Source organism: Thermobia domestica, chromosome 14, assembly GCF_964235325.1.
Source record: "Thermobia domestica chromosome 14, izTheDome1.hap1.1, whole genome shotgun sequence".
Classification (NCBI taxonomy): Eukaryota; Metazoa; Arthropoda; class Insecta; order Zygentoma; family Lepismatidae; genus Thermobia; species Thermobia domestica.
Window position 1 is genome coordinate 80,199,129 of NC_137467.1, and position 18,306 is coordinate 80,217,434.

Here is an 18,306-nt window from a genome sequence, read left to right on the forward strand (position 1 = left end):
TCATCTGTATAAATGTACGCCTGTACATGTGATGCACATAAGCGTCACAGGTTCTATTCAACATCTTCACGTGCACAGTACATGTGTAGTGTACACGTCCTGCACAAGTGATTTACGCCTTCCGCACAGTTGATTTACACGTAGCACGTATTTGATTTACATGTAGGACAGAGGTGATTTACATGTAGTACATGTACAATTGCACGGATGCTACATGTGCATCATCTGTATAAATGTACGCCTGTACATGTGATGCACATAAGCGTCACAGGTCCTATTCAACATCTTCACGTGCACAGTACATGTGCAGTGCACACGTCCTGCACAAGTGATTTACGCCTTTCGCACAGTTGATTTACACGTAGCACGTATTTGATTTACATGAACGACAGAGGTGATTTACATGTAGTACATGTACAATTGCACGGATGCAACATGTGCATCATCTGTATAAATGTACGCCTGTACATGTGATGCACATAAGCGTCACAGGTTCTATTCAACATCTTCGGATGCGCAATACCTACCATGCACACGTCCTGCACAAGTGATTTACACCTTCCGCACATTTGATTTACACGCAGTACCGAGAGGATTTTCATGTAGGACACAGGTGATTTCCTCGTAGTGTAGAGGTGATGTAAAAGCATATTAGAGATACAACGAAAAAAAAGGAGTTTATATATTTGGTGCCTTACGCAGTTCAAATACAACATTGTAAACGTCTTCTTGAAAAGTAACAGAGTTACATGTAACGAAAAAGCAATTATATACTTACCCAAAATTACTGACTCGTGCACTACTCTACCGCACCATTAACGTTCCAGGTCAGTAATCCCAAAGTTCTATATTCCAATCCCCCCCCTCAAAAGGCAGCTACAGCATATTCTCGTCACCTGAAGACGAGACAATATGGTACTCTGACGAAACTTTGTTTATCAGTAGCGTATATATTAACAAACCACTGTCACGAGCATTTACACAATATTTTTCTTTTTTCCTACACATATATCATTATAGACTTTTCATTTTGCTATGCAGCATATTGGGTATCGTACCATTAGGGCCTGGAAGTTGAAGACCTTACCTAAAAAAATTTTTAAAAAGCCTAAACATATTAAGAAAATGACCTAAATTTGGAAAAAAATACTTAAAATATGATAAAATCAATAATGATACACTTAATGTGTATAATATTTAAATAATACACAATTCTGGTGATATGTTGAACAGAAAAAAAAATTGCAAATTTGCATTTTCGTCGCCCTGTTTCTGCTGTTCATTTTGAACTACTTGGAGGACAATCCTCACAAGCATCTACTGTCTGGTCATACCTACTATACCTGCTCCAGTCATTCAAGGGTTCCTATTGTCAGAGATTATTACAGAAAACTATGTTTAAGAGTTTCTAATTGAGAATGGGCAGCAAAACTGTAGTTGAAAAAAGGTCAAGTACCAAAACCAGCTGTTAAGACTTAAAGGGAAATGGGGACCAATAAGCCAAATATGACTTAAAACTAAGCATTTTCTGGCCTAAAATGACCCGAAATTAACATATATTATGGTGTTCCTCTTACCTTCGGGCACTTGGGAAAAACTATCTTTAACTTCCGACCCCTATATATGATACTGAAAATATTAAGAAAGAAAAAACTCATACTTGTCTGAATAATTAGGTTCTGAACTTATAAACAGTTGTGGTTTGCATATATATTTTTTTCTTTTAATACAGTGCTTGGTTTGTCAACATAGCTTTTACATAGTATGATTTCATCAAAAGCCATCATGGAGCTATTTCAGATTTAAAATATATGCTTGATAAAGCAAAGTGGCCTCAACTCAATCACAAGTGAAACTAGATTTTAAACAAAATCCAAGTGCAAAAATGTTTATATATTCTATTAACCGTAACTTGGTGCAACTCCGCTGTAATTTTATGGAAATAGTAGGTATTACAACATTGATAACAACTGATTATATATATATCTATACATTTATTTCTTATTAAATATAAAAAGTAATCTACAAGATGGTTGTAGTTTTTTTTCTTTCTTTTAATTTACTTTCTCCGATAAATCCTTGGCCTCAGTCCTCTGCATCCTGTAAAGAGAAGTTTTAAAAGTAATACAGTAAGTGCAGACACTAAATCAATCTATTTAAACTAAATCACAGTCATATTCTTAGCATAGTTTGAGATTAAGAATTTAAATATGGTCCATCCAAATTATACATGCCATACCATTTTCTCCAGAAACAAAGCTAAAGACTACCATTTAAGCTCAATAAATCACCACCATCAGCATCTCTGAAATAAGATTTCTTAGGGTATTGAATCAATTCCAGTAAGAGTATTTAAATTAGCAATTTGAAAACGAGGCTGGCTTTTTATCGACAGGTGGCAATCCTGTGCAAACGTGTGTTGAAAACACTGGTAGAACATCTCATGAGTAAATGGTACTAAATGCACTGACCTTGAATGACATTGACAAGTGTGGGTTTAAGTACACGTAAAACTGAGTTATTACAACAGGAGTAAATGTATGAGCATGCTTGTTCACCCCGTGCTCATTCGTACGGACAGTGAAGGATGAGAATAAACTCAAGACTGGATGCAGTAAGAACTATGAGAAGTGAATTTGGTAGAGAAATTGAGGTGAATGTTCACGGATGATCGAAACACTACACTTCGAATGCCTTCTGAAAAGTTCAAAATGAAGACGAAAGCTGTGAGTCAACGCATAACGAAGAAAAATCTAGCACAAATGGAAGTTTTATGTTACCTAAGCTACGGGAAGTGGGTTGAAAGTAAGAAACAATATTCAGAGAAGCAAGCAAGATGAAAAAGATTTATTTTTGTGGCATGAACAACCAATAAAAACGTTGCCTTTTCCATATTATCAATTGTATATAACTGGCTGATCTCTACCACGTTATGCAAGATAGGCAGAAGTATATACAGTAGTGCACTCTGTATTCCTCTCTGCGAGCGGCCGAGGATGGTTTAGAGTATGAAATGCAAATAAGTTACGTACCTGCCCTTGAAATTATATTCATTTTCATACAAATTAAACGTTATAGGGGTTCAGATCCGACGGACTTCCTGTCAGTGCGCCCCTGACTTATATGACTCACAGTGAAACAAATTTATAAATCTTATTGCTATCAAGTACAATGGCATTATTAATAAATTTTTTTAGATATTCATATTTCAAGTCATGTTACTAGATACTGAGACACTGGAAGACTAAGTACTGCTTAAAATTTAACCCAAAATATGCAAAAACACAGTGGCAAATTTGTGTAAGAAAAAAAGATCCTATATCCTAGATAAGCGATCGGCAAAATCCATATTCTCTGTCTGCGTGCCTGTAAATCGAATAGTGCAATGACGGGACATCGGATTATCCTCCTTCCTAACTCAGCGTTGCAATCCTGACGTAAAGGTTTCTTCTTTTTTTCAACTAATATAATGTACATTTTGAATTTAAACAATACTAGTAAGATTCTTAAGAAACATTTCTTTTACTATCAATGAGTCAATTTCTTTTTATCATCAGGTGGTACAGTGTTCCACATAAATATCGCAACTCTATAGTAGTACAATACTTTAATTTATGCATTTGAAATCAATATTTCGCTGGTTACCTGCCTATCAGGCGTTAGTTTAAGGTTAGATTGATTATGCAGCAACCTGCAGAACATTGATTTCAAATGTATTGCATAAGATAAAATCTTAAAACTGTAGTCGAGTTGCGATATTTATATTGAACACTGTACAAGACGAAAAAAAAAATGAAATGTTCCTCTCTTTTCCGTCGATATTAACCTTTAAAAAAAAAAGAAAAAGTTTGTTTGTGTCATATAAGTCTACAAATTTCTAATAGTTTGTAAAATACATAATCGTTCTCGCAGAATAAGAAAAAAGTCTTAAAGATCATGAAATCTCAAACACCCCCGAATCGCCCAGTTTTGTTCTAGTGTCCCCTTTGAAAATGAGAACGCCGCTGGAGAGCGTTAATATACACGTTGAGAATAGGTGCGTATAAATTATAGAGAATAAAGTTGAAAGAATGACTGCGTCAAAGGTTTTTTTTTTCTGCTTATAAATTACCTACGAGAGCAAACACATTTTATACTCCGTTAGCTACTCGCACATATTTCAAGGTAAAAGCACAGTTCCGCACCTCCTTGCCCGCTAGGTCCCAAGTATGCAAAAATGTCCGCCCTGTTGCCGACTTCTGATGTAGATTATAGTGACAATTTAAAGCTTGGAGACCACTTGTTAACCGTTCTTATTTTGAAAACTGCTGCAAAATTGCATGTAAATATTAAAATAAAGGCTTACGAATACATGAAAACCAAACATCAGAGGTGATACGTACCTTCGTGACCTCCTTGTTTTGGCGTGGTGCAGCCAATCACTTATCGCTTCCCTGATTTGCTCCTCCGAACACTCAGGATATAATTTCTTTGCAGATGCTAGAAAAAAATGTACATATGACTATGTTGATATATATGAAATTATACATTCATTAGTAAACTTAAATCCTAAAATAAGAACATCAAAAGTGAGAAAGAGAAACCCTAACAACAATTTTGGTATGCAATCCTTTTCCGTCTGAATGATACCTTGGTAATGAGATATTTGCTGTATTTACGAGAGTATAATACTTCACGCAATTTTTATACGGAACAGATAAAGAAAAACTATTTCGCATACAGCATACAGAGAAGTTTATGCTCCGATTTTCCCCCCCTCCCACTGCCTCTCTGTATTGAAGATTACTGAAATTGTCATTCCCAGCAGTGAGTCACTCACCACACCAATGACTCCCCTCTCAATCTAATTGACATTTTTATCATTTGCAGCAATTGTCAGTGACTTTTTAAGTAAATAAAAAAGTGCAGTCATTACAAAGCATATACGACGTATGATATTTTCGTCTTACAAGTTTAAATAATGTGGGGAGAGGATTGGAAATATTTTGTGTGATCTGGAATTGAACCAACGGCCATGTTTCACATGCCTTTCAAAATTATTGTTTATAATGAGAATCATTGTTTTAAGGTAATAAAATTTGGAACAATTCAGCGGTATAATTGAGTAAATATAGTAGAATTTTATGGCTTCTACTAACGCCAGAAAAAGAACCTATCAAATTAAAAATTCCTCACTTATTGAAATAATTAAACATAACTGTACTCATCTCACTTTTCTTCTGTTTGTTTTGTTTTTGGTGGGGTCTGTGTTACTACAAACACTCAACTTACATTCTATTGCAAAACAGTATATTTTATATCAAAGAACAATTTGTTACTCAAAAAGAAACAATATACAGGGTGCTTCAGGAGGAAAGGTCAATAATTTGAGAGGCGGTCAGATTTGTCGACTACAACAATCAAGTTTACATAAACATATACGTTTTAAACCTTTGTTTCAGATATATCACTACATGAAGTTTAATGCATGGTGACAAGGGTACACTGCAATTATGTTGAAATGCGTACTGTGATACTATAAGACACGAGAATGGTAACTAATGTAAAGAGGACTGAGGAGGATACTACAGGATTAACACTACTCATAATTGGCACCAATGGTCCGCGGAAAACCAACATGCTTCATGCGAACAGTTACCAGATGGAACTTTCGTGTTGACAGTGCACCATACCTTCATCTTTTGCAAAATACTTTCCCTCCGTATTTGGAGGATAGTATTCTTTCTACGCATCATGTGATACCAAATGGACGGTGAACCGTTTTCACTCGACTATCACCCAGTGCCTTCACGCAAAATACTAGTCGTTGGATTGGATGTTTTGGGCTAGTCTAATGGCCACCTAGGCACCTGTTCTAACACCCTTGGGCTACTGTATGGGTGGTTGAAAGAAAAGGTGTACAGTGTTGGTAAATAACAGCGGGAACATAAAATTAATGAAACTGTTTCAACGTAACTCCAATGTACACATTTCCTTGTCCACATGTACCAAATTCATATAGTAATATCCCTGAAACAAAGTTTATATGGACTTCTTGTTCTGGACATGCTTGAGCACAACCTAATTATTGCCCTTTCCCAATAAACACCCTATAAACTATCAAGCATTGAAGACAATGCGATCACGATTTAAAAAAAAAAATGCACAAAAAAATCTTACCAACAATAAACTTGTAGGTTTGTGTCTCCACAAACGACAGCTTCCTCACACAATTTATTCCCGACTTTCCTGTGAGGCTATACAGCTCAGCAACTTCATCCACCACGACACGACGAAGAATATTCTGTGCTAGTTGTTTTGGAGTTTTTCCACCACTCGCCAACATTTGAAACTGAAAGTAACATTGTATCGATTGTGCTGTGTTAATGCAGCGAAAAAATTTCATGCATATAAATAATATTTTTCAATATTTAGTTAATGTTAGAGCAAATAATCACCATAAATTATTTCTTGTGATTAAGTTATCTGCCAAGGTTACATATCTTTTATATGATGTGAAATGTGGTGGCAAAAATAAATCAGCAAATCTGATGAAAACTAGGATCCAATTTGGATAGATTAATACATCTTACTTTTAAACAATCAATGTTATTGGTAGTTTTTTTTTTCAATGTTACTTTCGTTTGTTTGCTGAAGAAACCAACCTAGGAAATGCATTACATTTTTTGCCAACTCCACTGTTTTTACTTCATAGAGCATGTGGAGGAATGTAGTACTATCCGAGTTCCCATGATCGCTAAAGAAGATAATTCTTTAATGTGTGACTTTTTGAATGTGTCTTAATTCTGCAAATTTGATAAAATTATACATATACATAGTCAATATACACATACATTCTTAGTTGTTGAAAACTTTTTACACAATTTAACTTATAGAAAAAAACATGCATACGGATGAAACGTATTTAATAACTTCAAAATGTCAACTCTTACGACAATTTAGTATTCAGCACCAATGTTGTAAATGTCAAGTTTTTGTCTTACACATGAATATAGAAGCGAACAGTCAATATAAAAGTGAGCAGAAAGTGAAGTTTAATTTCAGAGCACAATAAGATAAATAACAGACACTCAATATTCTATTATTACAATGAAATAGTGAGAGTAGCAATATAAAAAGTATCATACAAACATCCCTTTCAAATTAATACAATTGCCATGACTTCAGAAAAATATGTATTTCGTAAATTCACAACCTTACTCATGCAAAGCGACGAATTTTTTTTTTAATTTAATAAGTTAGAACACTGAAATAGAAGATTGACGGACTGTGCCATCAGTACTACTTTTAGTTGTTTATATTCACAATGAGGAGTATTAATGGTGCTATCTAGTAGGAAAAAAAAATAACAATGGTAAATCTCATACAGGATGTACGCGAATCTGAACCTATAAAGTGGAGATAATCTATGTATCTCCGGAAAACTTAGGTCAAAGTTAGATCAAATTCAGTCACCAAAAATCGGGAGCATTCTGCTAGGGAGCGCTACATAACTAATTTCTGTGAAAACAATTTATTTTCTGAAATGTTATAAAGTCTATAAATGTCTACTCACGTAATATTGTCTTGGTTGCTCATTATAGGTAACTATTTCAGACTCCTGGATTTTTCACCTTTGTGCTCTAGAAAAGATACAACAGAGCTTCTAACAACATTGAGGATTTTCATTGACTTTCAATGGAAATCTTGAAGTTCCAGAAAGTTCTCGTCAGGACGTTTTCCGTGACCTTTTCAGGACGTTTTTACGAAACACTTTTATTTCCAGGGTTTCCAGGACGCGTGTGGACCTTGCATATTATGTACAGCAATATTGGAAGACGTTGGGATATGTTGGTGAATACCAACACACCTTAATGCCGAAACAATACTGCTGCACACACTGCTGAAAGAAAATGCTAACACAGCTTGCGTTACAAGAGTCTGGAGCACGGTAAGGTTCCTCAGCTAAGCTTCATTGAGGAAGAATAAGCACATAGGAAACAGAAAAAAAAAATGAACAGAGGAGGATAGTAAAGAACAAATTTTTTAAAAAAAAGTAATAGTGAGGATTAGTGACTTGTCCCTTAAAAAATGCTATGACTTATTTAGCATATTGCTAATATGTAGCAACTTAAATCATCACTGGAACTGTCTTTGGCTTGTATTTTTAATAATGCAATCACTAAAAATATAGGAAATATAGGAGAAGATTAAAATATAGGACAAATATACACACATTTCCAAACAAATAAGAAAAAATAGGAAAAAGAGGACAGCTGGGAGCCCTGCATAACATCACTTAGGAACTAGTGTGTGCCTTATTCAAATATCCATGTTTCAGAATCGTGCGGCATTTGCGCATTAAAGCTTAGAGAGGCATTTCGGAAATGCTCCGGAAATTTGAAGTACTAATCAACTGCCTCTACAGAAATTGATGCGCAAATGCCGCACGATTCTGAAACGTGGATATTTGAATAGGACACATACTAGTTCCTATGTGACGCTTTGACCCGACCACGATTGGTCCCATAGTACTGGAGCCATGGATCCTTAAAGTTAATTTTCTCACGTTTTCGGTAGTGTAACACCTAACAGTTGTACAACGTATTTAGCGCCATACTAATATATATAAATTAACTGGCCCGTGTGGACAAATAATAAATATCTCATGGCGTTTGTCGTATACATAATTAAAAACTTCCTATTAGTTTCCAAAAATAGCGGAAAAATTATAGTATGTAGATACGACCTAGTTTCCCACATTTAAGAAAATGAAAGTATTATGAAAGAAAACACTTCAATTTTTACCATATCTTTCTTACATATTACTACACAGTTATTTCGCGTCAAATCACATTTGTAATATGCTCAAATTTAAATTTTGTGTGTTCTCAAAACAAGTTTTAAAGTCAAATCTAGCACACACAATCCATTTACATTATTGTGGACAATTTAGTTTCAATTCACTATTTGGGAGGCGCGGTGGCTCAGTGGTAGAGCGTTCACCTCTGGTGCTTGGGGTCCCGGGTTCGATCCCAGCCCCCGCCAAGTGAGCTTTGTGGTGGACAAACACCGTGCTCGTGGGTTTTCTCGGGGTACTCCCGTTTTCTCCCACTTTCTTCATTCCACCATTTTACTCATCTCTCATTATCACCGTCTCCTTTAGCCTAACCGGCATAACCGTGGGACGTAAAACTCAAAGATTTCATTTCATTTTTTCAATTCACTATTTACAAAGATTCATAAGTGACTATGAAAAATTTAATAGCAGTGAAGGAAAAAATATCCTAACTAGATAACACTCATAAATCATTCAAACTCAGCTCTTTTTTGATAAGATTGTGCTTTTTCTCGTACTACTTTATTTTTTGTAAGAATCTACATAACGGGTTAAAGACATGACTGAACAGAGCTTTGATTTTTTTGTGAAGTGCAAATTTCGTGCATTATTACAGAGAGAGAGAGAGAGAGAGAGAGAGAGAGAAAGAAAATGACAATAGCATAACAGACAACAGGGCGCAAAATTTCAAAGTCAGACTCACTCGCCAATACAAAAATGATGGTCGCCAGTATCTCTCACGTACAAATTATGAGAGGTCCCCCTCCCATGGTCCTTGGTTTGACAAAGAGATTGCATTCGGGCATAAAATTTGAAACCAAGTTATCTATTCTAGGCACTGGGCTATCCCCCAGCTGTTCTAGCTTCAAAGACATCCAAGAGAAATTGTCCATTTGGACACGAAACCGGGGTTAACTGGTCACAAATGTGATTGCCGACTCACTCACGAAGGACTCTTGATAAAAATACGTTGTACTGATCTTTACATAAGCTTGCTTGTTAATAGCTATAATTGTCAAGAGTAGGGATGGCCAGAACCGGTTCCTGTTGGAACAGTTTTTCGGGTCTGAACGGATCCGGTTCTAGAAGATCCGGTTCAACAACCGGTTTTTCGGATCCAGGTCCGGAACCGGTTCTTCGGATCCAGGTCTGTAACCGGTTCTGGAACTGGGTTTTCGGATCCAGGTCTGGAACCGAAACTTTGTGACGATCCCTACACTAAACACGAGCTGCTGGAAGGCTGTGAACAGTGTGCTAGATGAAATGGTGGAAGCGACAGGCAGGCACCCAGGTGGCGGCCGCTTGTCTCATTTAGCTAAATTAACTGGGTAACTGGCAAACTTAATGGTTAAACAGGCAAATTGGCCAACTCATTTGGCTAAACACTCACTGGTGGACCAAAATAAAAACAAAAAACACTGGTGGACCAAAATAAAAACAAAAAAAAACTGGTGGACCAAAATTGTTTTCTGGGGGCACAAGAGAGTTTGGGCGGGGAGAGCACAAGCGCATGGTCCTCTTTGCAGTGTTTTGAAGGTGAAATTTGTGGCTCCTTTACGGGTCTTTGGGGGCTTTCGGATCCAAGTCTGAAACCGGTTCCTAAGAACCGGTTCTGGAACCGGAACTTTGTGGCCATCCCTAGTCAAGAGTCATTTCAGAAGGACTAAAAGACAAACAGTTACACAAGTAAAAACATTATACAGAATTATATATATAAATCGGGAAACTCCATTGGGAAAATCCTGTTATTTAAATGTATTTGTGTGTAAAATTTGAAGGTCAACATATCATAATCACTAGGCTAAAACTGAGGTATTAAATTAAAAATTGGGTATGTAGATATTCAATAAAATTAAAACAAAGTGAAATCCAAGCTGATGTTGGAAGCTACGTAGGCAGTTGATAAATTTTGCCAATTTCTATCAATATGTTTAAGCAGCCTTGGCTTCTTTATAAAACAAGTAGAAATATATAACTTGGTTTCATTTCGTATGTTTAGGCTTAAATTCCTTATGAAATACCAACGTTATCACGGAGAAGACTTTCGCTTAAAGAGACACCTCGAATTGCTACTTGCTTTACACCTGAAAGATGGACCGAGAATTGAACACGGGACCCCTCGATTAAAAGGTGAAAAGTAGATAAACGTAATGCGGATGGTTTGATATGTGGAAACGTCACCATAAAGTTCACACGATTTAAACATTTTTCTTTTTTTTTTTTCTTTCTTGTTTAAACAATTTTTTTTTTTTTCTGAAAAACCAGCTGGTTTAAACCAACCCTGCCTCGCAGAGTTATCTTTTGTGAAGTAAGTCACAATGGAGATGTTACATGTGAGACCTACAGTAAAGAGTTGCCCTTAAGCTATATCCTGAATCAATTCGATCTATATTCAGATATCCTTTTTAAATATTGCATGTTGCAGTAAGGTCTTCAAAAAAATGCTTGTATGGGTTCACTCGAGCAGGCGGTTCTACCGAAAACAAAATTTATAGGTAAAATACGATGTGAAACACTTTTCGTAAAAGAAGCAGAGTGTAAATATAAGTAATTTCTGTCAGTGGATATCATATTGAAATACATTTTCAATGGTAGTGAACGTATTCTACATGTAACTATTTACTGAAGCGGAAGAATACAAGAATGCGAAGAAGGTGAAAATAAACTGCGGGAAAGTTCCGTTCGTGTTAGCAATGGACGACTGCGATAGATATAATGTAAGCATACGATTAGAGAGCGTCGATACGTGTGATAAAGAGCGTCGTATTATAGTTTTTCAAGCGTCATGGTAAGTGTAGAAAAGTAAAAATTCAGAGCATACGAATTTCTCCTCGCAGCAGACCATTTGTACGCGGGAAAGCAGTGAAGCCATTTTGAAATTAAGAATTACTACTATTATATAAGTGCTTTTGAAGGTAAAAATTATTGCAGATATTTAATGTATGTTTTCACTATCCTCGTTTATGCGTATGCCCTTGTTGCTGACCCGCCTGCTCCCTACGAACGCACCCCTTTGATCCGCTCGGGCCTCCTGCTGCGCTCCTGCCCTGATTCGGTTAGATAGCATTCGTGCTTTTTAGTGGCCACCTAGACAAGTTGGTGCGTGGTTTATGCATTAGCTCCTCATTTAGTGCATGTTCTGCAAAAAGAAACCGGAAAATGCAATAAATGCGTGTAAATTTCATAGAACCGTTTGCTCGAGTAATGCCTTTATACCTTTCTTAAAAGATGGCTCAAGAAAAATACATGCATACGATCAGGTTCTATTTTAACGGCAAGGTTCTTGATTACTGGTCCCTTCCCATTGAGCAGTAATAAAGACAGAAAACAACGTGCCCTGCGGGGTTCTAACCCGCCTTCACTCGCTAACGCTCGCTCGGCAATACTGTATAAGTTAAATGCATAAACTTAGTACAGAAAGAAACCTACCCAGCTACTAATCTATATGGGGGACCAGTAATCTAGAACCTTCCCTATTTTAACTATTACCCCTAATTCCCATTCTGGATTTGGTAATGATACTAGCATACCTTGATTTGATTGTAAATTATCTCGGAGGTTCTGCCGTTGGAACACTACCTCCTTTCAAATGTAGGGTTATGTATGCATAATTTATTTCATGTTAAAAGGACTACGTGATAATGACTCTTGCAGATCTTTCTTTAAAGAGATGCAAATCATGACAGTGCCTTCAATGTATATCTATAGCTTCAATGTCCCCTCCAAAAACATAAAATGTCAACTAATAAATACTGCTTGAGAAGAACAGGATGCATGTGTATACGGCAACATTAACACCAGTTTTATTATTTAAACGGGTGCTTTATTAAATTTTACAAATTACAGTAAAATTAAGTTCATCACTCACCTGATTATAATATAATGTTGAATTCTTCGCCTTCAACAACATTGGACAAACACCACCACACCACAGCTCGTACCCGACCACACAAATAAGCGCGCCGTGCATGGCTAATACACAGCTCCAACCAGTGCGCATGCGTGATTCGAAATAAAAATTAAATTAATAACTAATAGAGAAAAATAATATTTTACTTCCAAACAATAATAATCTTATTAAGATTATTATATTTACATATCTTTTTGTATGTATATAATCAGACACATGTCTATTCGGTTCTCACGTCATTTATTACATCAAAGCGAACACTGCACATTTTTTATGCTACTGAGAGAGCCTATTTATAGCGTGTCGATTTATCTGATTGAATATTTATTCCAATGTACTTAAGCCTTCGAAAAATGCAGGTTACATTATATTGTTTATTTAGAATGAGTAATATAATAATTTTTAAAAAATTGAACTTTCAATTAAAAATACTATAGCCATATTTAATGTAAATATTAGCAGAATGAAACTAAATACACTTGCACGGTATTACGAATGTGTCATACAACTGTGCAGTAGCTGTGCAAATGCACATGTGCACACAACGGCTTAAGCACGGGTTATATAAATGTGTACTGCATCCACCAAATGCACATGTGTACATAACGGCTTAAGCACAGGTTATATAAATGTGTGCTTCATCCATGCTAATGCACATGTGCACATGCACTTCTTAATCACGGGTTATGTGCGTGTGCATCATCCACACAACTGCATATGTGCACATAACGGCTTAAGCACGAGATATACAAATCTGAGCTTCATCCATGATAATGCACATGTGCACGTGCACTTCTTAATCACGGGTTATGTACGTGTGCCTCATCTATGCAAATGCACATGTGCATATAACGGCTTAATGACGGGTTATATAAATGCGTTTTTCATCCATGCTAGTGCACATGTGCACGTGCACTTCTTAACCACTGGTTATGTACGTGTGCCTATTCTACGGAAATGCACATATGCACGAAACGGCTTAAACACGGGTTATATAAATGTGTGCTTCATCCATGCAAGTGAACATGTGCACATACATGACTTAGTCACATGTTATGTGCGTGCGCTTCATCTACGCAAATGCACATGTGCATATCACGGCTTATGCACGGGTTATATAAATGTGTGTTTCATCCATGGTAATGCACATGTGCACATGCACTTCTCAATCACGGGTTATGTACGTGTGCATCATCCACACAATGCATATGTGCATATAACGGCTTAAGCACGTGATATACAAATCTGTGCTTCATCCATGATAATGCACATGTGCACGTGCACTTCTTAATCACGGGTTATGTACGTATGCCTCATCTACACAAATGCACATGTGCATATAACGGCTTAATGACGGGTTATATAAATGCGTTTTTCATCCATGCTAGTGCACATGTGCACGTGCACTTCTTAACCACTGGTTATGTACGTGTGCCTATTCTACGGAAATGCACATATGCACGAAACGGCTTAAACACGGGTTATATAAATGTGTGCTTCATCCATGCAAGTGAACATGTGCACATACATGACTTAGTCACATGTTATGTGCGTGCGCTTCATCTACGCAAATGCACATGTGCATATCACGGCTTATGCACGGGTTATATAAATGTGTGTTTCATCCATGGTAATGCACATGTGCACATGCACTTCTCAATCACGGGTTATGTACGTGTGCATCATCCACACAATGCATATGTGCATATAACGGCTTAAGCACGTGATATACAAATCTGTGCTTCATCCATGATAATGCACATGTGCACGTGCACTTCTTAATCACGGGTTATCTACGTATGCCTCATCTATACAAATGCACATGTGCATATAACGGCTTAAGGACGGGTTATATAAATGTTCGTTTCATCCATGCGAATGCATATTTGCACATGCACTTCTTAATCACGGGTTATGTGCGTGTGCTTCATCTAAGCAAACGCACATGTGCACATAGCGGCTTAAGCAGTGTTATATAAATGTGTGCTTCATCCATGCTAATGCACTTGTGCACATGCACTTCTTAATCACTGGTTATGTACGTGTGCCTCATCCACGCAAATGCACTTATGCACATAACGGCTTACGCACGTGTTATATTAATGCGTTTTACATCCATGCTAATGCACATGTGCACGTGCACTTCTTAATCACGGGTTATGTGCGTGTGCTTCATCTACGCAAACGCACATGTGCCCATAGCGGCTTTAGCACGGGTTATATAAATGTGCGTTTCATCCATGCGAATGCATATGTGCACATGCACTTCTTAATCACGGGTTATGTGCGTGTGCTTCATCCACGCAAATGCACATGTGCACATAACGGCTTAAGCACGTCTTATATAAATGCGTTTTAAATCCATGCAAATGCACATGTGCACGTGCACTTCTTAATCACGGGATATGTGCGTGTGTTTCATCTACGCAAATGCACATGTGTATATAACGGCTTAAGCACGGGTTATATAAATGTGTGCTTCATACATGCAAGTGCACATGTGTACATGCACTTGTTAATGACTGGTTATGTACGTGTGCCTATTCTACGCAAATGCACACGTGCATATAAAGCTTAAGCACGGCTTATATAAATGTGTGCTTCATGATAATGCACATATGCACGTGCACTTCTTAATCACTGGTTATATATATATATATAAATGTGTGCTTCATCCATGCTAATGCACATATGCACGTGCACTTCTTAATCACGGATTATGTGCGTGTGCTTCATCTACGCAAATGCATATGTGCACATAGCGGCTTAGGTACGGGTGATATAAATGTGTGCTTCATCCATGCAAGTGCACATGTGCACGTGCACTTCTTAATCACTGGTTATGCGCGTGTGTCTATTCTACGCAAATGCACATATGCACGAAACAGCTTAAGCACGGGTTATATACATGTGTGCTTCATCCATGCAATTGCACATGTGCACATGCATGACTTAGTCACGGATTATGTGCGTGTGCTTCATCCACGCAAATGCACATGTGCATATCACGGCTTATGCACGGGTTATATAAATGTGTGTTTCATCCATGCTAATGCACATGTGCACGTGCACTTCTTAATCACGGGTTATGTGCGTGTGTTTCATCTACGCAAATGCACATGTGTACATAACGGCTTAAGCACGGGTTATGTAAGTGTGTGCTTTATCCATGCAAGTGCACATGTGTACATGCACTTGTTAATCACTGGTTATGTACGTGTGCCTATTCTACACAAATGCACATATGCACGAAACAGCTTAAGCACGGGTTATATACATGTGTGCTTCATCCATGCAATTGCACATGTGCACATGCATGACTTAGTCACGGATTATGTGCGTGTGCTTCATCCACGCAAATGCACATGTGCATATCACGGCTTATGCACGGGTTATATAAATGTGTGTTTCATCCATGCTAATGCACATGTGCACGTGCACTTCTTAATCACGGGTTATGTGCGTGTGTTTCATCTACGCACATGCACATGTGTACATAACGGCTTAAGCACGGGTTATGTAAGTGTGTGCTTTATCCATGCAAGTGCACATGTGTACATGCACTTGTTAATCACTGGTTATGTACGTGTGCCTATTCTACACAAATGCACACGTGCATATAGCGGCTTAAGCGCGTGTTATATAATGTTTTTCATCCATGGAAATGCACATGTGCACGTGCACTTCTTAATCACGGGTTATGTACGTGTGCAGCATCCACACAAATGCACATGTGCATGTAACGGCTTAGGCACGGATTATATAAATGTGTGTTTCATCCATGCAAGTGCACATGTGCACATGCACGACTTAATCACGGGTTATGTGGGTGTGTTTCATCTACGCAAATGTACATGTGCACATAACGGCTTAAGCACGGGTTATATAAATGTGTGTTTCATCCATGCAGGTGCACATGTATACATGCACGACTTAATCACGGGTTATGTGCGTGTGCTTCATCCACGCAAATGCACATGTGTGTTTGCCCGGGTTCTGTATGTGTGCTTCATCCACGCAAATTCACATGTACGGCTTAAGCACGGGTTATGTATGTATGCATCATCCACACAAATGAACATGTGCATATGTACGGCTTATGCATGGAAAGTGCACATGTGCCGTACAGGTACGTGTTGTCTGGGTTGTTATAAGATAATGGTGGTCCATAATTGGTTATTTAATTTAAGGGGCTTTATAAAAAAAAAAGAAATAGAAAAATCAAAGGAGAATTTCGAATTACTAATATATTTCTACTAAATTTAAATATTTCTTTTTGGAAAGATTAGGCAGAATAGGAAATCCTGTTCAATATAAAGATAAGATCAAGAATGTGCTACAAAGTGCTGGAGGGCCATTACGTAGAACAGAAGAAATCATCCAAACCACACCGGTAAACAGACCTGACAAGTAAGGGACCACATGGTTGTCGCGCAAATCAGATGAAGACATACGCCATCTCATTGAGCATGAAAAAATATGGAGAACACAGAAATTTAAGGTGCTAAGGACCATAGGGAGAGGAGCGAGGAAAGAGAAAACATTGAATGTCGGCAAAATTAAAGAAAGTCAGGAATGACGGGAAAAGTTCTTGCAAACAGGGAAAGAAAGTCAACCAAAAGAACGAAACTAAACATAACAAGGGCATCAAGGACGAAAAAAGATCATAATCAGGGTTGCCATCAGGACGGCAGTGTTGCCAGCGCTGCATAACTTTGATATGGAAGGTATAGCACAGTATAGCAATTCATGCACAAGGAAAAATATTAGTAACACAAAAGACAATTGAAACGACTCTGTACACGTGCGTAAAAAGGTTTAACGATAGTCGTGAGTGAATAATGTACATGAGGGAGGACAAATATAGACATAAAAGTGAAGGGGGTACACATGATAGCACAGAAACGAAAGTGTTTGGGAGCATCGTTCCATGATGATGATAATGATCGGTGTTCTGCCCGAAGGCAGGTTTTGACCTGAAGGTCCCTGGGCTAGATGAACCCATGGTGGTTTGCAATTGATTCCAAAAGATGATACGCTTTGCGTTTTTCAAATGTGGCTACTCCAATGAACATCCTGGACAGTTTGAAACACCTTCCGCATATTGCTTTGAAAAAGGACTCACAGAGGAATTCTGCAGAGATGCGTGTGACCAGCTTGCTTTCATCCGCTGTGCTCACTGCGAGAAATGTTTGTGTGTTGACCATGCATTCATTCGTAATCTTCACGTCAACTGCAATTAAACAACAAATGGTGCGTACTGTTCTCTATTTTCCTCCATTTGTATTCACGCGGGTGTAATATTCACTCATGACTACGTTAAACCATTTTACGCACGTGTACAGAGTCTTTTCAATTGTCTTTTGTGTTACTAATATTTTTCTTTTTGCATGAATTGCTATACTGTGCTATATCTTCCATATCAATGTTATGCAGCGCTGGCAACACTGCGGTCCGGATGGCAACTCTGATTATGATCTTTCTTGGTCCTTGATGCCCTTGTTATGTTTTGTTGCTTTCTTTTGGTTAACTTTCTTTCCCTGTTTGCACGAAATTATCTTTTCCCGTCATTCCTAAC

General features: G+C 37.6%; 1 protein-coding gene across 1 annotated transcript; it reads right to left on the reverse strand.

Annotated features, from left to right (window-relative positions):
* Positions 1-1,971: 1,971 nt before the first annotated feature.
* Positions 1,972-13,179, reverse strand: LOC145670235 (uncharacterized). Its single transcript, XM_081738630.1, has 4 exons — positions 12,687-13,179; positions 6,160-6,331; positions 4,383-4,479; positions 1,972-2,100 (listed from the first exon to the last, which is right to left on the reverse strand). Exons 1-4 carry the CDS (start codon positions 12,816-12,818, stop codon positions 2,055-2,057), a joined length of 447 nt encoding a protein of 148 aa, XP_081594756.1. The 5' UTR covers positions 12,819-13,179; the 3' UTR covers positions 1,972-2,054.
* Between the last annotated feature and the right edge of the window lie 5,127 nt (positions 13,180-18,306).

Excerpts from the sequence above, each read along its gene's own strand:
- LOC145670235 (XM_081738630.1), bottom strand. The coding sequence starts at position 12,818 with ATGCGCACTGGTTGGAGCTGTGTATTAGCCATGCACGGCGCGCTTATT. Across the intron at positions 4,480-6,159 it reads AACCTACAAGTTTATTGTTG|CATCTGCAAAGAAATTATAT; the intron begins GTAAGATTTTTT and ends ATTTTTTTCTAG. Across the intron at positions 2,101-4,382 it reads AAAACAAGGAGGTCACGAAG|GATGCAGAGGACTGAGGCCA; the intron begins GTACGTATCACC and ends TTCTCTTTACAG.